The following is a 20271-nucleotide window of genomic DNA, read 5'->3' as shown; positions in this document are numbered from 1 at the left end:
TTAAAAGAATGCAACAACAGAATATGTGTCAGAAAAGATATTTTGATCAATATTCAAAAGAACTGTCTACTCTATCTGAAGATGATATAGTTAAATTCTGACTTCCTGAAGGAGGTTGGTCTGACAAAGTTCAAATTATTAGGCAATTTTCACCAAGATCTTATCTAATCAGAACTTCTGATGGAAACATTCTAAGAAGAAATAGGAGAGATCTACTTCAAGTCAAAAATACTATGAACATTTTTCCTGATCTTGATTTGAACCAGACAATTTCCAAACAACTTGAACAACGAATGCAATCAAATTTCATAATTTACAAACATATGAAGACTTCTTCATCACCTTTGACGTTGAGAAGATTGACAATGAGAAGAAGAACACCCAATCGTCTGAACTTGTGAACTTTTTCAATAATCTCGTGATTACTGTATACTGTTTACCCTGCACCTTATGCAAATTTTCATTTCAGATATTTGAAAGAAAATATTAAAACAAGAAAGGGGGATGCAGTGATATTCAGATATCAATATATATGATCAATGTATGTAAATGTAGTAAAGTCATTTCAACACTAGATGTCTCAATGTCTAGATTCCCGCACTTTCTGAGAGAGTGTGATCCAGGACAGTGAACAGACAAGACACAGAATAGCTAGAGTGAGAGAAGTTAGGACTACTTTATAATAATAGGGTATAGTTAGATAGTTATCAGTATTGTATTTTATTTCTTTCAGTTAGTTTAGTATTGAGTACAAAAACTCACAGATTATTATTTGTATTACTCATTAAATAGTTCATCTTTCAACAAGAAGACGATTGGTCATTTTATTATCCTGGTGGATTCAAAGAGAAATATGTATATTTTAGATAAATCATTAATTTAAAATTTAACAGAATCTGACAGAGAGGATCACACAGCTCTTACTGAGATTAATATAGAATCTGACAGAGAGGATCACACCAGCTCTTACTGAGATTAATATAGAATCTGACAGAGAGGATCACACAGCTCTTACTGAGATTAATATAGAATCTGACAGAGAGGATCACACAGCTCTTACTGAGATTAATATAGAATCTGACAGAGAGAATCACACGGCTCTTACTGAGATTAATATAGAATCTGACAGAGAGGATCACACGGCTATTACTGAGATTAATATAGACTCTCACAGAGAGGATCACACGACTCCTTACTGAGATTAATATAGAATCTGACAGAGAGATCACACGGCTCTTACTGTGATTAATATAGAATCTGACGGTTAGGATCACACGGATCTTACTGAGATTAATATAGAATCTGACAGAGGATGCCACGGCTCTGACTGAGATTAATATAGAATCTGACAGAGAGGATGCCACGGCTCTGACTGAGATTAATATAGAATCTGACAGAGGATCACACGGCTCTTACTGAGATTAATATAGAATCTGACAGAGAGGGTCACATGGCTCTTACTGAGATTAATATAGAATCTGACAGAGAGGATCACCCGGCTCTTACTGAGATTAATATAGAATCTGCCAGAGAGGATCACACGGCTCTTACTGAGATTAATATAGAATCTGACAGAGAGGATCACACGGCTCTTAATGAGATTAATATAGAATCTGACAGAGAGGATCACCCGGCTCTTACTGAGATTAATATAGAATCTGACAGAGAGGATCACACGGCTCTTACTGAGATTAATATAGAATCTGACAGAGAGAATCACACGGCTCTTAATGAGATTAATATAGAATCTGACAGAGTGGATCACACGGCTCTTACTGAGATTAATATAGAATCTGACAGAGAGGATCACACGGCTCTTACTGAGATTAATATAGAATCTGACAGAGAGGATCACACGACTCTTACTGAGATTAATATAGAATCTGACAGAGAGGATCACACGACTCTTACTGAGATTAATATAGAATCTGACAGAGAGGATCACACGGCTCTTACTGAGATTAATATAGAATCTGACAGAGAGGATCACACGGCTCTTAATGAGATTAATATAGAATATGACAGAGAGGATCACACGGCTCTTACTGAGTTTAATATAGAATCTGACAGAGAGGATCACACGACTCTTACTGAGATTAATATAGAATCTGACAGAGAGGATCACATGGCTCCCACTGAGATTAATATAGAATCTGAGAGAGGATCACACGACTCTTAATGAGATTAATATAGAATATGACAGAGAGGATCACACGGCTCTTCCTGAGATTAATATAGAATCTGACAGAGAGGATCACACGGCTCTTACTGAGATTAATATAGAATCTGACAGAGAGGGTCACACGGCTCTTACTGAGATTAATATAGAATCTGACAGAGAGGATCACACAGCTCTTACTGAGATTAATATATAATCGGACAGAGAGGATCACCCGGCTCTTACTGAGATTAATATAGAATCTGACAGAGAGGATCACACGGCTCTTACTGAGATTAATATAGAATCTGACAGAGAGGATCACATGGCTCTTGTAGAGATTATTGTCTATTGTTTCACATTTCTGTTGTTAATATATTACCTGCAATAAGAGAATCAGTTCGGCAATCGTACAGCATTCCCAATTGGAAAGGACGACCCAGAGCTGCCAATTCCATCACTACTCTTTCTCCGTGAGTCATTGTTCCCAGGTATTCAAATCACAGATCTAGCTGCAAGTGAAAATTTAAATTTTAGCGTATGTATCACAGCATGGAACAATTGTAAGATCGTTTGGAATGTCCTGAATCACCGGTTTACCAAACTTGTCCGATATTTAAATGCAATTCAGAAGCTAATTTGGGTCATTAACATACAATATTTGAATTAAGCCACAGTAGTAGGTCATTCAGCCCCCAAATTCCTGCCAACCCCCAACAACATTCAATTACTACTGCTGCCACTGCCTTTCGAGAAAGAGAAGTTGCAAGACTCACAACCCTCTGTGAGAAAAATAATTCTCCTTATCCGGTCGTAAATCACAGAATTGTTTACAGTTCAGAGGAGGCCATTCGGCCCATGTTCTCTGCAACCTGCTTTCCAAACGAGCATCCACATTCCTGTGCCTTTTCCCCGTGCCCCGAACATTGTTCTATTTGGCATTGTAAAAAAATAACAGGGACCGGTCAAGGGAACGTTAGAATGACCTAGCCTGTTACTTTTGCACCTGAACGCGCGGAGCAATTCAAAATGAAATGGATGAATAAATTGCACAGATAATGTAAAGGTGTATGATATATTTGGAATTACGGAGACAATGGCTCCAAGGTGACCAAGGATGTGAGCTAAACATTGAGGACTATTCAGTATTAGGAAGGATAGACAGAGAGGAAAAGGTAGTGAAGTTACAGTATTTATTGAAAAAAATATTGATGCAATTTTGGGAAAAATATTTGCACAGACAATGTGGAATCTGTATGGGTTAAATTAAGAAACACCACAGGGCAACAGAAATTTGTTGGGGTAGTATATCGACCACCAAACTGCAGGTGGGAATAGCATTAGACAGGAAGTCAGAGATGCACGTGATAAATGAACATCAGTGACAATGAGTGACTTTAATCCACATAAAGATTGATTTAGTCAAATTAATCACAATACAATGGAGGAGGAATTTCTGGAGTGCACACGAGAAGGTTTTCTGCACGAATACATTGAGGAACCAACAAGGGAACGGGCCATCTTGGACTGGGTGTTGTGCAATGAGAAAGAGTTAGTTGGCAATCTAGTTGTGAGGGAACCCTTGGGGATGAGTGACCACAATATTCTGTATCATGGTGGATAGTGAGGTAGTTAATTCTGAGACTAGAATCCTGAATCTCAATAATGGTACCTATGATGGAATGTGAAACATGACTGAAAGGATCGTGGACAGGCAAGGAACGAATAGGTGAACTCCAAAAGTTGTTTATTCCAATTTGGTACAAGAGTAGAAAGGGGACTGTGGCCAAACCTTGGCTTACAAAGGAAATTAGAGATAGATTCAAAGAAGAGGCATACAAATTAGCAAGAAAAAGCAATAGACTTGAGGATTGGGAACAGCTTAAAATTCAGCAAAGGCAGACCAAGGGATTGATTAAGAAGGAGAAAATACAACATGAACGTAAGTTAGCAGGGAACATAAAAACTGATTGTAAAAGTTTCTCTCGATATGTAAAGAGAAAAAGGTGATAAAAATGAACGTAGGCCCCTTACAGTCAGGAACGAGGGAATTCATAACGAGGACACAAATTTTAGTGAGGAGCTGAAGGAAATTAGCATTAGTAGAGAAATGGTTTTAGGGAAATTATGAGACCGAAGGTGGATAAATCTCCAGGACCTGATAATCTTCATCCTAGAGTACTTCAGGAAGTAGCCCTCGAAATACTAGATTCATTGGCAGCCATTTTCCAAAATTATTTGGACTCTGAATGTTTCCTGCAGATTGGAGGGTAGCTAATATAACCCTGCTATTCAAAAAGGGAGGTAGAGTGAAAACAGGGAGCTGTAGACCAGTGAGCCTAACGTCGATAGTAGGGAATTCTGAGATTCCATTATCAAGGATTTACAAAAGGGAAATCATACTTAACAAACCTACTGGAATTCTTTGAAGATGTAACTGGTAGAGTTGACCAGGTAGACCTGGGTGGGTGTGGTTTATTTAGACTTTCAGAAGACATAGAACATACAGTGCAGAAGGAGGCCATTTGGCCCATCGAGTCTGCACAGACCCACTTAAGTCCTCACTTCCACCCTATTCCCATAACCCAATAACCCCTCTTAACCTTTTGGTCACTAAGGGCAATTACAGCCAATCCACCTAACCTATATGTCTTTGGACTGTGGGAGGAAACCGGAGCACCCAGAGGAAACCCACGCAGGCAAGGGGAGAATGTGCAGACTCCGCACAGACAGTGACCCAGCGGGGAATCGATCCTGTGACCCTGGCGCTGTGAAGCCACAGTGCTATCCACTTGTGCTACCATGCTGCCCGTTCAACATGGTCTCACATAGCAGATTACTATGTAAAGTTAGAGTGCATGGGATTGCTGGTAGTCTCTTGAGATGGATGGAAAGCTGGATAGCAGCAGGTAGCAAAAAGCTGGAATAAATGGGTCTTTTTCTGATTGGCAGGCAGTGACTAGTGGGGTACCACAGGGATCTGTGCTAGGACCCAATTATTCGCATATTTTAATGATTTAAACGATGGTTCTAAATGTATTATGTCCACATTTGTAGGTGATAGAAAGTTGGGTAGGAGGGTGAACTGTGGGGTGGACACATGGCAGATGCAGGACAATGTGGAAAAATGTGAGGCTTTCCACTTTTTAGCAAAAATAGGAAAACAGATTATTATTTGAATGGCTGCAAATTGAGAGAAGTAGATACACAATGAGACCTTAGTGTCTTTTTACATCAGTTTCTGAAAGTAAGCGCGCAGTTACAGCAGGCTGTAAATAAGGCTAATGGTATGTTGGCCTTCATAGTGAGAGGGTTTGAGTATATAGGAATAGGGATGTTTTATTGCAATTGTATAGGGCATTGGTGAGGCCGCACCTGGAGTACTGTGTGCAGTTTTGGTGTCCTTATCTGAGGAAGGATGTTCCTGCTATGGAGGGAGTGCAGCGAAGGTTTACCAGGCTGATTCCTGGGATGGTGGAACTGGGATGAGGAGAGACTAAATTTGTTAGGATTATATTCATTGACGTTTAGAAGAATGAGAGGGATCTCATAGAAATAAATAAAATTCTAACAGAATTAGACAGTGTAGATTCAGAAAGACTATTCCCGATGGTGGGGAGGTCCAGAACCAGGGGTCATAGTTTGAGGATAAGGGGTAAACCTTTTAGGACTGAGGTGAGGGGAAATCTATTCACCCGGAGAGTGGTGAATCTGTGGAATTCACAACCACAGAAAATAGTTGAGGCAATAACATTGTCTAATTTCAAGGAGGAGTTAGATAAAACGTTTGGGGCTAAAGGGATCAAGGGATATGGGGGAAGGCAGGATCAGAGTACTGAACTTGATGATCAGCCATGATCATAATGAATGACAGACCAGGCTCGAAGGACCTATTGGCCTCCTCCTGCTTATATTTTTCTATGTATGTTCTATGTGTTCAAATAATCACCTAATGGCACCTTGAATGCCTCAATTGAACCTGTCTTCACCACACTTCCAGGCCATGCATTCCAGACCCAAACAACTTCCAACATCAATTTACTTCTTTTGCAAATCACCTTAAATCTGTTGCCTCTCGTTCTTGATCCTTTTACAAGTGGGAACAGTTTCTCCCTTTCTACTGGAGCGCTGAACTTGGTGCATTTGAGTGCTACAGTGAGAGTTTGGTGACTGAGGGAGTATAAGGGTTCATTTCTGTCTAAAGTCTAGTATTCATTTTATTTAGTTAATTAACTTAAAAGTTGCTGTTTGGTTAGAAGAAGGTGAATTTTGAATCAGCTTTAAACAAGGTTCCACTTGTAGGTACTTGCAGCTGGAGCTTGTTAATTAGTTAATTGGATTAGCCAGTTTTCAGAGGCTAGATTCACAGTATAAAAGGATCCAGCTACAGTGCAGACTTTGTTTGCAGACTTTGTTTGCACTGGAGTGCTGAACTTGGTGCATTTGAGTGCTACAGTGAGAGTTTGGTGACTGAGGGAGTGCTGAACTTGGTGCATTTGAGTGCTACAGTGAGAGTTTGGTGACTGAGGGAGTATAAGGGTTCATTTCTGTCTAAAGTCTAGTATTTATTTTATTTAGTTAATTAACTTAAAAGTTGCTGTTTGGTTTAGAAGAAGGTGAATTTTGAATCAGCTTTAAACAAGGTTCCACTTGTAGGTACTTGCAGCTGGAGCTTGTTAATTAGTTAATTGGATTAGCCAGTTTTCAGAGGCTAGATTCACAGTATAAAAAGGATCAGCTACAGTGCAGACTTTGTTTGCAGATTTGTTTGCACTGGAGTGCTGAACTTAGTGCATTTGAGTGCTACAGTGAGAGTTTGGTGACTGAGGGAATGCTGAACTTGGTGCATTTGAGTGCTACAGTGAGAGTTTGGTGACTGAGTGAGTGCTGAACTTGGTACATTTGAGTGCTACAGTGAGAGTTTGGTGACTGAGGGAGTGCTGAACTTGGTGCATTTGAGTGCTACAGTGAGAGTTTGAGGACTGAGGGAATAAGTGAGGAGGGAGCAAGGTGCTCCTTACATTTCATTTCCGCAAAGAGCGAGAAGGGAGCCAGGAGTTTACAGAGTGCAGCTGACTGGAAGCAAAGTCGGAGGGTCGAGGTCCAGTTGGTCTACAGGGCAGCTATAGTCTGTAAAGTAAGAGGGGATGGAGGCTAGGGCAGTTGCATGCTCCTCCTGTAGGATATGGGTAGTGAGAGATACCAACAGTGTCCCCGCTGACTATACCTGCGGGAAGTGCACCCAACACCAGCTCCTCAGAGAGCGTGTTAGGGAACTGGAGCTGGATGAACTTCAGATCATCCGGGAGGCAGAGGGGGTTATCGAGAAGAGTTACACACCCAAGGTACTGGACAAGAGTAGCTGGGTTACAGTCAGGGGAAAGAAAACTAACAGGCAGACAGTGCAGAGATCCCTCGTGGCCGTTCCCCTTCAAAACAAGTATACCGTTTTGGATGCTGTTGGGGGGGGTAGCCTACTGAGGTAAGGCCCTCGCGGCCAGGTCCCTGGCACTGAGTCCGCCTCTGGAGCTCAGAAGGGAAGGGGGGAGAATAGAAAAGCAATAGTAATAGGAGATTCAATCGTTAGGGGAGTAGATGGGAGATTCTGTGGTCGCGAGCGAGAGTCCCGGAAGGTATGTTGCCTCCCAGGTGCCAGGGCCAGGGATGTTTTGGATCGTGTCTTCAGGATCCTGAAGGGGGAGGGTGAGCAGCCAGAAGTCATGGTGCACATTGGGACCAACGACATAGGTAGGAAAAGGGGTGTGGAGGTAAACAACTTTAGGGAGTTCGGCTGGAAGTTAAAGGCCAGGAAAGACAGAGTTGTCATCTCTGGTTTGTTGCCGGTGCCACGTGATAGCGAGGCTCGGAATAGGGAGAGAGTGCAGTTGAACACGCGGCTGAAGGAATGGTAAGCACGGTAGCATTGTGGATAGCACAATCGCTTCACAGCTCCAGGGTCCCAGGTTCGATTCCGGCTTGGGTCACTGTCTGTGCGGTGCCTGCACATCCTCCCCGTGTGTGCGTAGGTTTCCTCCGGGTACTCCGGTTTCCTCCCACAGTCCAAAGATGTGCAGGTTAGGTGGATTGGCCATGCTAAATTGCCCTTAGTGTCCAAAATTTCCCTTAGTGTTGGGTGGGGTTACTAGGTTATGGGGATAGGGTGGCGGCGTTGACCTTGGGTAGGATGCTCATTCCAAGAGCCGGTGCAGACTCGATGGGCCGAATGGCCTCCTTCTGCACTGTAAATTCTATGTTTCTATGTGTAGGAGGGAGGGCTTCAGGTATTTGGATAATTGGAGCGCATTCTGGGGAAGGTGGGACCTGTACAAGCAGGACAGTTGCATCTGAACCAGAGGGGCACCAATATCCTGGGAGGGAGGTTTTCTAGTTGTCTTCAGGAGGGTTGAAACTAATTTGGCAGGGGAATGGGAACCGGATTTGTAGTCCAGCAACTAAGGAAGCTGAAATTCAGGACGCCAAAGCGCGTTGTGACGCAGTGGGGAAGGTAACACTGACAAAGGAGAGTACTTGCAGGCAAGGAGATGGGTTGAAGTGTGTATACTTCAACGCAAGAAGCATCAGGAATAAGATGGGTGAACTTAAGGCATGGATCGGTACTTGGGACTACGATGTGGTGGCCATCACGGAAACTTGAATAGAAGAGGGGCAGAAATGGTTGTTGGAGGTCCCTGGTTATAGATGTTTCAACAAGATTAGGGAGGATGGTAAAAGAGGTGGGGGGTGGCATTGTTAATTAGAGATAGTATCACAGCTGCAGAAAGGCAGTTCGAGGGGGATCTGCCGACTGAGGTATATGGGTTGAAGTCAGAAGAGGAAAGGAGCAGTCACCTTGTTGGGAGTTTTCTATAGGCCCCCCAATAGCAGCAGACATGTGGAGGAACAGATTGGGAAACAGATTTTGGAAAGGTGCAGAAGTTACAGGGTAGTAGTCATGGGTGACTTCAACTTCCCAAATATTGAGTGGAAACTCTTTAGATCAATAGTTTGGATGGGGTGGTGGTTGTGCAGTGTGTCCAGGAAGCTTTTCTAACACAGTATGTAGATTGTCCCGACCAGAGGGGAGGCAATATGGATTTGGTACTTGGTAATGAACCAGGGCAAGTGATAGATTTGTTGGTGGAGGAGCATTTTGGAGGTAGTGACCACAATTCTGTGACTATTCCCTTTAGCAATGGAGAGGGATAGGTGCGTGCAACAGGGAAAGGTTTACATTGGGGAAGGGTAAATACAATGCTGTCAGACAAGAATTGAAGTGCATTAGGGGGATGTCGAGGTAGGTTCTTTACCCAGAGAGTAGTGGGGGCATGAATGCACTGCCTGTGGAAGTAAGTGGAGTTGGAAACGTTAGGGGCCTTCAACGGCTGTTGGATAGGTACATGGATTATGGTAGAATAATGGAGTGCAGATTAATTGTTTCTTAAGGTAGCATGGTAGCATTGTGGATAGCAAAATTGCTTCACAGCTCCAGGTTCGATTTCGGCTTGGGTCACTGTCTGTGTGGAGTCTGCACATCCTCCCCGTGTGTGTTTGGGTTTCCTCCGGTGCTCCGGTTTCCTCCCCAAAGTCCAAAGATGTGCAGGTTGGGTGGATGGCCATGATAATTGCCCTTAGTGTCCAAAATTCCATGATTAACCTAGGACAAAAGTCGGCACAACATTGTGGGCCGAAGGGCCTGTTCTGTGCTGTATTTCTCTATGTACTCTGTCCAGTCCCCTCATGATTTTGACATCTCTATCATCTCCTATCAGTATTCTTCTCTCCAAGGAGAACAGTCCCAACCTCTCCAATCTATCCTCATAACTGAACTTTCTCATCCTGGAAACTATTTTTGTGACTTCTTTTGCACTGTCCCCAATGTCTTCACATCCTTCCAACAGTGTGGTCCAGACCCAGTGGCGGACTGGGCCAGGGTGTCAGCTTGCCCGATGGCAAGTGGGCCCTGATGAAGTAAGCCCCCTATATCAAATAAAAATGCAATAAAGAAACAAACACAGACAACTGTTTTGGTAATAAAAAGGAATAGACACAAAGAGAACGGACACAAATAAGCAGTGCATGAAAAGGAACGAAGCAGGGGAGTAGTGAAAGGATGTGGAATAGGGGGGCCCGGGTCGGGCATAATTAAGGAAATTCCATGTTTCAGCAAGAGTGTGTGAATTAAAGATAAGTTATAATTCGTGATTTGAGATGGTCGGCAACTTCAAAGGATATCAAGCAGTAGTCTTGGTTCAGCCGGTACATCAGTCCGGGGCCCGGAGAGCCAAGAAGGGGCCCGTGAATCTCTGAAGGGCCCTTAAAAATTATAATTAATTAGATAAATAAATCTCCAACTTCTTTCCTGAAATTTGTATTCTAACTTAATAAAATATAATTGTTTTTAAAAAAGAGCAATACCAAATAAAAATGCAATAAAGAAACAAACAAATAATCACTCAGTGTATGAAGGAACGAAGCAGTGTTAAACGGATGTGAAAAGGAGTGGGGGGGGGGGGGCTGGTTCACCCGGGGTCGGACATAGTTGGAAATCTACGTTTTTCAGCAAGAGTGTGTGAATTTAAAGATAAGTTCCAGTTCGTGATTTGAGATGGCAGCAACTTGAAAGGATATCAAGCAGTACATAGGGTCGTGAGGTCACCGAAAAGGAGAAGCGATACCTTTGACCGGGAATCATGAGGTCAAAGATATTGGAAGTGATAAGCCATGATCGGTAAACTCCAAAGGGTTGCGACTTGGTACACTGGTATCAAAACTGACATGTTACTTTGGTCGTGGGACCATTTTTAATGTCTTACTATAGTCGGACCAAACTTCTAAGTTTCAACAGTTGTCTCAGTTGCTTGCTGGTGTGAATACTGGACAGTGGATTGTCTCCTCTTCTGAAGCTGCATAGGCCACAGTAGTATTGACTAATGAACGTAGCCTATTGAAGTGTAAGTAAGTTTATTTTATATTTTTTTATCAAGTAGGGGTTTATCTGGCGTTCCTTCAAGTTACTCTTGCAATCATCAATATTCATTTTTCCCAATGTGGCTATTTTTAATTAAGTTTTATTTCAGGATATTACCCCGACCAGCATTGAAAAGAAAAAGCATAAATTCTGGGTCACTAAAACGCAAAGAACAAAATGAAGCAGAAAGGAAGGAATCAGGCCAAGCGTTGCAGGCCTATTACAGAGTTTATAATACCACAAGCACAATCCACATCAAGATCCAGTTCTGCAACAAATAATCAAGAAGCAAGAAACAATGCTCATGGTGATGATTCAATGACATGCGAGTTACAAGAACAGAGAAGAGCTACTTTGAATGTAGAGACAATACAAGTGCATCCATTACTAATCACCCAGGCCCAATATTTCTTTTGGCTTCCTTGTTCCGGTATCTGTACTGCCTGTAGTTGCAACATCTGAACACATAGCTTCAACTAGTGACAGCGAATCAGATATTCCTTCAAGCATAAATGACTTGGTTCGGAAGCACATCCTGCAATGAACCTACGCAAGAAAATGAAAGATCAATTACTGGAATCTTCCAATATCCATCACGAGCAAATGCGCAGCAATATATCAGTGTGGTTAATGATGGCACCTTAGATAAATTTTTGCAGCATCACTAATTAAAAGGAAAGAAGAAGTATGAAGCAGAGAAGTATTGTCATGAGGATTATAGACATCATAAAGATGTTAAGCAAGCAAGCACTTCCTTTTCGAGGTCACAGAAATGAATCTGGCCTACACTCTAGATAATGAGGTTCTGAATCATGACATTTTTTAGCTACAGTGCAGTTGATGGTAAAATATGACCCCATTATGGCAGCTCATGTTTCTGCAGTGCAAAACAAGTCTAAACAAAGAATCAAACGATTAGAGCAACAAGGAAAGGCTCAACGTAAAGGCTGTGGTGGACTTGTTACATACCGTGAGTAAAACAACTATAAAACATGTTAATCAAAATTATGAAGAATATGATACAAGAAAGAATTAGTCATGAAGTTTTCTCAGCAAAATATTATTTCTATTCAGGTTGATTCAACACAAGATAATCCATCCATCGATCAGTTTAGCATTATTTTCGGTATGTGCTTAAAGGTATTATCTGTGAGCGACTACTTCAGTTTGCCAAGTAATGATGATGATGGTACAGGACAGGGACTTTTTGACTCTTGATTGAAACATTACAGCATCTTAAAATTGACCCCCAAAAAATTTTATCTGATAGCACAGATGGCGCTGCAGGCTACCAGGTGGCCAGTATAATGGTTTACAAGTAAAATTGCTGATGTGGCTGATCAACATGTTCAAGATATGGTGCTATGCCCATGTCTTGAATTTGGTGATAACTGAAACAACAAAATGTGTGGTGCCTGCAGTTTCTTTTTCATTTGCTCCAGATATAGCAACTTTTTGTGAAAGCATCATACAAGAAATGGCTGTATGGATAGAAGTTGTGGAAAAACATCTAGGACAAAAAAAATGAAACGATTAAAGCTAATTGGTGAGACCAGATGGTCAGAAATTCCAATGCAGCACAACTATATTGGACGTTTTGATGATGCCGGCTGCCAAGTAATTTCGTAATCTATTGAAATGCTTATCAATGATACAAGATCAGAAAAGTTTGATGCAAAAATAAAACATGAAGCAAATGTTTACTTCAAAGTCTTCTAACGTTTGAAACCATATTGACAGGATTTACTTACTTGTATATATTTGAAAGTACAACCCCGTTATCAAGTTATCTACAGACAAGTGTTTTAGATATGTTTACTGCATGGAGTTTGGTAGATCAGCTACAACAAAGTTGAGGAACAGACAAGAACATTTGATAACATTCACAGCAGGCTTGGAATTTGTAAATAAATGTAAGGGCAGGATTTCACAGATGAATATGGATGAAAATCAAACATTGGAAATTGATGCGTTGGAAGCAGCATTGCCAGTTAAGAGGCAGAGGAAGAAGAAAAGAATGGCAGATTGAGCTTATTGATGATGAAAGAAATTCCTCAGATGCTCTAGCTGATTTTCGAGTAAATGTGTTTAACCTAATAATGGATCGCATTGTCCCAGTCACTAGAATCACGCTTTGTACAACACAAACAGTTGTATAAAGATGTGTCCTACTTGGACCTCAGCAAAGTTTAAAACTATTGCAGAGAAGGGGCCTTGAAGATGAAGCTTTGGAAGGTATTATTAAGCTGTTTCCACAAATCAGCAAAGATCAAGTCATATTGGAATTGTTTTCTTTTGCTTCAAACTTTGATGTATTAGAGCTATTGCTTAATGATGGTGAGAATATGGATTCCGGTTGCAACAATGTAAAATTGGAAGCACTTGCCCATCGTGTGTCCTAAAATTCTGGCATCCAACAGACTTCATGACAAGGCATATGGTATGGGGCTGGTTTAGCTCACTGGGCTAAATCGCTGGTTTTAAGCAGACCAAGCAGGCCAGCAGCACGGTTTCGATTCCGTACAGCCTCCCCGGACAGGCGCCGGAATGTGGTGACAAGTCACAGTACTTCATTGAAGCCTACTCGTGACAACATAAGCGATTTAAAAAAAAACCTTTATGAACTTTTATAAAGTCATCTGCACACTATCAGTTACTCAAGTTCAATGTGAGAGGACATTTTCAATGCAAATATCATAAAGACAAGGTTAAGAAATTTGCTGTCTGAGGAGAATTTGGAATCATACATGTTGCTATCCATTGAAAAGGAATTGTTTAGATGAATTGGATGCAGAAGTAATATTGGAGATTCGCACAATCATCTAAGCGAACACAAAACGATTGCTCTTAATATAGTGGACTGCATGCAATGCTCTATTGTGCTTTTGAACTATCTGTAATGTGTAAATTGTGCAGTAAACTATTTAAAAATATCAACCAATTACTTAAAATTAAAAAAAATAAAAAATAATTCAAGTATAACATTCTGTATTTACATTTGGTATCTACTGCCAGTATATGTACAGTACATGTACACTGTAATTACTAAGAAATACACATTTATTCCCAAAAATTTTAATTGTACCCTTTTTTCCATATGTATTTTTTGAAAATTTAATTATTCGTTATGAAAATAAATGATAGCATTGTAGTTGTGGGTGGGCCCCCTTGTCTCCTGGAACTAATATTTTAGACCCAGTCCGCCACTGTCAGAACTGTACACAATATTCAGGCTGAGATCCAACTAGTTGACTTGTTAATAGTTCAGCGTAACCTCCTTGTCCTTGTACTCTAGGCCCTAGTTGATAAACCCAGATACTGTATTCTTTATTAAATGCTCTCTAACACCTGTCCGCACCTTCATGAGCAACCCCTTATTATTAGACAGTGACCCATCCTTCCAGATTCTCTGACAAGTGAAATACCTCTCCCATACTCGCTGTCAGGACTGCTCAGGATCTTATTTGTTTTGATTAAGTCTCTCTTACTCTTGGTGGAGCAGATGGAGGAGGAGTTTAAGAGGTGGATATGTTACCGCTGTCACTGGCGGGGGGTGGTGCAGTCCGTCAGATGACGGTGCTCCCGAGGTATTTGTTCCTGTTCCAGTGCCTCCCCATCCTTATCCCGAAGGCCATTTTTAGGAGGGTCAACAGGAGCATCACGGGATATGTGTGGGCGCATGGGACTCCGAGGGTGAGAAGAGTCTTCCTGGAAACAAGGCAGTGATAGGGGGGGTGCTGGCGTTGCCCAACCTCTGTTGGTACTATTGGGCTGCCAACGCAGCGATGGTGCGTAAGTGGGTAATGGACGAGGAAGGGGCAGCATGGAAGAGGATGGAGGCGGCGTCATGTGTGGGCATGAGCTGGAGGCGCTGGTAACGGCGCCGTTGCCGCTCCCTCCAACGAGTATAGCACGAGCCCGGTGGTGGCGGCTACGCTCAAAATTGGGGGGCATTGGAGACGGCACAGGGGAGAAGTGGGGGCTCGATGGAAGGCCCCGATACGGGGAACCATCGGTTTGTCCCAAGGAGCATTGATGGTGGATTCCTGGGCTGGCACAGGGCAGTGGTTAGGAGGTTGAGGGACCTGTTTGTGGAGGGGAGGTTCGCGAGCTTGGGGGAGTTAGAGGGGAAGTTTGGGCTCCCCCCGGGGAACATGTTTAGGTACATGCAGGTGAGGGCGTTTGCCAGGCAGCAGGTGGGGGGTTCCCCTTGCTGCCCCACGAGGGCGGGATCGGTTGCTCTCGGGGGTGTGGGTTGGAGGAGGGAGGATTTCGGACATATACCGGGTGATGCAGGAGGTAGACGAGGCCTCGGTGGAGGAACTGAAGGGTAAATGGGAAGAGGAGCTGGGTGAGGAGATTGAGGAGGGGACGTGGGCGGATGCCCTGGAGAGAGTGAATTCCTCCTCTTCCTGTGCGAGGCTTAGCCTCATACAGTTCAAGGTGCTGTACAGGGCCCACATGACTAGGTCGAGGATGAGTAGGTTTTTCGGGGGCGAGGACAGGTGTGCTAGGTGCGCGGGGAGCCTAGCGAACCACGCCCATATGTTTTGGGTGTGCCTAGCGCTGGGGGAGTTTTGGAAGGGGTAGCAATGGCCAGAGCCATCAGCAGGAGCATCACCTAGGTCCCTCTAATCATCACCGTCCTCATCTTCAGAGGGTTGGCTCCCATTAGGCATGTCAACATCCTCCAGGGAATTAATCTTCTCTCTGAATGGTGATGTTATGGAGTGGCACAGAAAACCATAACCATCAAGGGACACACGTGATGGGGAATACTGTAATCCAGCTCCAGATCTATCCAGATATCAGGTTGGGATTTTCCGTTGGCCGATGTAACCTAATGTAAGGTGTACAGAGTTACATGGTAATAGCCTCTGAGAGAACAGCCTGGAGAAAACATTCTATGATCAGCCATTCACTGAGCAGCACCATGCATGACAGTAACCTGGGATCAGCAAATAGTTAAAGACTAACAATAAATGGATCATGTTTAAACAGGCATGACTTAAGATCACATCATTGAGACACCAAAAGAACACATAATACAACCTAGTTGGGAGTGGTGGAATCTCCTAAAAGATATCACGTGATATGACATCATATGGCATTTCAAACAATGAACCCAGACGTATATCCCGGGCTGGAGAGACGGGCACCTCAGAAGTGTCATGTGAGTGTCCCTTTAAGAACGGTTTTGTGGGCAGCACGGTGGCGCAGTGGGTAGCACGGCAGTCTCACATCACTGAAGTCCCAGGTTCAATCCCGGCTCTGGGTCACTGTCCATGTGGAGTTTGCACATTCTCCCCGTGTTTGCGTGGGTTTCACCCCCAGGATAGGTGGATTGGACATGCTAAATTGCCCCTTAATTGGAAAAAATGAATTGGGTCCTCCAAATCTATTAAAAAAGAAAGGTTTTGTTTAACCACATGGCTTGTAGCACGGCTTCAGTGATGTAACTTACGGGTGGAGCTCGGATGTGGCAGTCAGGTGAGAGGGGGCTTAGTGCTTTGGTTTCATGTTCAGTTTGTTCATTTGGACTACAGAAGAAGAAGCTGTGTTTCCCTGTTTTCTCTGTTTTATCTTAAAGCTATTTCAGTGAACTGAAAGCACATTGGATGTGGGCAAACTGCCTTGGTGACCTTAAAGCTAGAGTTGCTTTCCTGAAGGAGTTTTGAATCTGCTGGTTGGAAACTGGATCAGAATCTCAGGAAAAGGACCAGTCCCATTCAAGTGAGATTACAGTGTGCTGGGCCACACCCTTGAAAAGGGGTTTCGGGGGACTTCCGGTTGCGGTGATGCGGAGCTAAGCCGCACGTTCGGTAGCTCCCGCTATTTTCGGTCTTTTGGGCTCTTTTAAGGGCCCGCAGCGGTGCTGGCTGGACTTTTCCCCGGATGGGAACATATCCATTACGCTCATCTGCTGGTGGATGGACTGGACCAGGAACGGAGCAGTTAAAAGATCGGCTTTGAAGCAGAGAAAGTTGCGAGGCAGGAGAAGCAAGATGGCGGCGGGTGGGGAACTAGCAGCGTGGCAGCAGTGGGCGCAGGAGCAGCAGGAGCTGCTTCAGCGCTCCTTCAGGGAGCTGAAGGCAGAGATCCTGGAACCGTTTAAGGCCTCGCTGGATAAGCTCATGGCGACTCAAACGGCTCAGGCCGCAGAGATCCGAGAGATTCGGCAAAAGGCCTCGGAGAGCGAGGACAAACTCCTAGGCCTGGCTGTGAGGTGGAGTCGCACGAGGCGCTCCACAAGAAATGGCTAGCGAGGTTGGAGGAGATGGAGAACTGCTCCCGCCGGAAGAACCTGCGGATCCTGGGCCTCCCGGAGGGCTGGAAGGCTCGGACTTGGAGGCCTATGTCGCCGTGATGCTGAATTCGTTAATGGGCGTGGGGTCGTTCCAGGGACCCTTGGAGCTGGAGGGTGCCCATCGAGTGCTATTGAGGAAGCCCAAGCCAAATGAGCCGCCGAGGGCGGTGCTGGTCCGTTTTCACTGCTTTGTTGACCGTGAGTGTGTGCTGAGGTGGGCGAAGGAGAGGAGCAGCAAGTGGGAGAATGCAGAGATCATGATTTATCAAGATTGGAGTGCGGAGGTGGCGAAGAGAAGGGCTAGTTTCAATCGGACAAAGGCAGTACTTCATAAGAAGGGGGTGAAGTTTGGCCTGTTACAGCCTGCACGCCTCTGGGTCACCAGATCGCCAGCTCTATTTCGATTCCCCGGAGGATGCCTGGGCCTTCGTCCAGGCAGAGAAGCTGGACTCGAACTGAGGACTAGGTGTCTGGGGTCTGCTGTACATAGTCTGGAGGCTTTTTCCTCCTGGGTATCCTTTTCTTTTTCTGGTTGTGTTTGTTGACACTTTTTTTTTTGCTTTGTCGCTTTTTTGCTTTTTCGCTTTGTGGGGCTGTTGTTTATTTATTCGGGTGTTTTTTGTTCTTTCATTGGTGGTGGGCTGGGGAGCTGTTCGCGGTTCCATTGAGTCATGTGCCCCTCTTCTTCCCGCGCATTGGGTGGGGGGGTCGGCGGCTGAGATCGTAGCGCGGGCTTTCTTCCCGCGCTAGAGGGGCAGTGGGCGGGACCGTGGGCGGGAAGGGGGTAACACCGGGTTGCTCCTGGAGGGGCCATAGGGGAACTGTTAGAGATGGGGGGGATTGGGAAGGGGGTCTGCCACCGTGGGGAATGGGCCTGGGGGGTTCTACGGGCATGTGGTGAGCCGAGCGGGAGCTATGGCTGACCAGCGCAGAGGGAGCGGGAAGACCCCCCCAGATTTGGCTGGTCACGTAGAACATGAGGGGGCTGAATGGACCGGTGAAGCGATCCCAGGTCCTGGCGCACCTGAAGGGGCTGGGGGCGGATGTGGCTATGCCTCAGGAGACGCACCTTAAGGTGGAGGACTAAGTGAGGCTGAGAAGAAGCTGGGTTGGACAGGTATTTCACTTGGGGCTAGATGCGAAGAATCGTGGGGTGGCGATTTTAGTTGGTAAGAGCTTGTCGTTCGTTGCGTTGAATGTGGTGGCGGATAGCTGTGGTATATACGTGATGGTGAGTGGTAGGCTTCAAGGGGAACGGGTGGATCTGGTCAATGTGTACGCCCCCAACTGGGACGATGCAGGTTTCATGCGGCGAATGTTGAGCCGGATTCCACCTGGAGACTGATCTTGGGAGGGGACTTTAATACTGTGTTGGACCCGGCTCTGGATCGTTCGAGGTCTAAGACGGGCGGTGGCCGCAGTGCCGAGGGGTTCATGGATCAGATGGGAGGGGTAGATCCTTGGAGGTTTTTGAGGCCGGGAGGTAGGGAGTTTTCCTTCTTCTCCCAAGTCCACAAGGCTTATTCCCGGATTGACTTTTTTGTCACCGGCACTAATTCTGAGAGTGGTGGGGGCGGAATATTCGGCAATAGTCATATCTGACCATGCTCCGCATTCGGTGGACCTGGAGCTGGGGGAGGGGCAGGATCAACGCCCGCTGTGGAGGTTAGATGGGGGCTGCTGGCAGAGGAGGGAGTTTGTGAGCGGGTCCGTAGGAGCATGGAGGGATATTTGGATTCTAACGACGATGGGGAGGTGCAAGTTGGGGTGGTCTGGGAAGCGCTGAAGGCGGTGGTCAGAGGGGAGCTGATTTCTATTTGTGCGCATAGGGAGAGAGCAGAGAGGGTTGAGAGAGAGAGATTGGTGCAAGAAATGGTAAGGGTGGACAGGAGGTATGCGATGTCCCGGAGGAGGGGCTTTTGAGGAAGCGTCGCAGTCTCCAGGCGGAATTCGATATACTGACCACCCGGAAGGCGGAGGCGCAGTGGAGGAGGGCGCAGGGGGCGGTATATGAGTATGGGGAGAAGGCAAGTCGGGTGCTGGCCCACCAGCTCCCACCAGGGAGTCAGCGAGAGAGATAGGGGGTGTCACGGACGCAGGGTGGAACTTAGTGCGGAGTGCCAGGGACATTAATGGGGTGTTCAGATCTTTCTATGAGGATCTGTACCGGATGTGGGTGGGATGGACAGCTTTCTTGATAAGCTAGAGTTCCGAATAGTGGAGGAGGAGCGGGTGGGAGGTCTGGCGGGCCCAATCGAGGTGGAGGAGCTGACAGAAGCGCTGGGGAGCATGCAGACCGGGAAGCACCGGGGCCTGACGGGTTCCCGGTGGAGTTCTATAAGAAGTTTGCGGACCTGCTGGGCCCGTTGTTAGTGAGGACCCTGAATGAGGCGAGGGAGGGGGCTCTGCCCCTGACGATGACTAGAGCAGTAATCTCACTGATTCTGAAGCGGGATAAGGACCCCCTCCAATGTGGGTCTTACAGGCCGATTTCGCTAATCAACGTAGACGCAAAGTTGTTGGCCAAGATACTGTCCAGAAGGGTGGAAGATATGGTCCCGATGATTATTCATGAGGACCAAAAGGGGTTTGTGAAGGGGAGGCAGCTGAATGTCAATGTGCTGCGGCTGCTCAATGTTATAATAATGTCGGCGGCGGCTGGGGAGGCGGAAATAGTAGCATCGATGGATGCGGAGAAAGCTTTCGATAGGGTGGAGTGGAGCTACCTGTGGGAAGTGTTGAGGAGATTTGGGTTTGCTGAGGGATTCATTAGCTGGGTGAAGCTGCTGTATAGTGCCCCGGTACGAGCGTGCTGACAAACCGAGGAGGTCGGGGATT

General features: G+C 45.1%; 1 protein-coding gene across 1 annotated transcript in view; it reads right to left on the bottom strand.

Annotated features, from left to right (window-relative positions):
- The window catches only part of LOC119975574 (verrucotoxin subunit beta-like), a gene marked incomplete at its 3' end in the record, with an annotated part of 275562 nt that overhangs the window by 25030 nt on the left and 230261 nt on the right, over positions 1-20271 (bottom strand). Inside the window, exon 2 of the mRNA XM_038815363.1 lies at positions 2541-2670. Coding sequence (XP_038671291.1) covers positions 2541-2640 — 100 coding nt within the window. The remainder of the gene's footprint in view (positions 1-2540; positions 2671-20271) is intronic.

This window comes from Scyliorhinus canicula, chromosome 13 (assembly GCF_902713615.1).
Source record: "Scyliorhinus canicula chromosome 13, sScyCan1.1, whole genome shotgun sequence".
NCBI classification, from domain to species: Eukaryota; Metazoa; Chordata; class Chondrichthyes; order Carcharhiniformes; family Scyliorhinidae; genus Scyliorhinus; species Scyliorhinus canicula.
The sequence above is the reverse complement of the archived record's forward strand: the minus strand, read 5'-3'. Positions and strand labels throughout refer to the sequence as shown.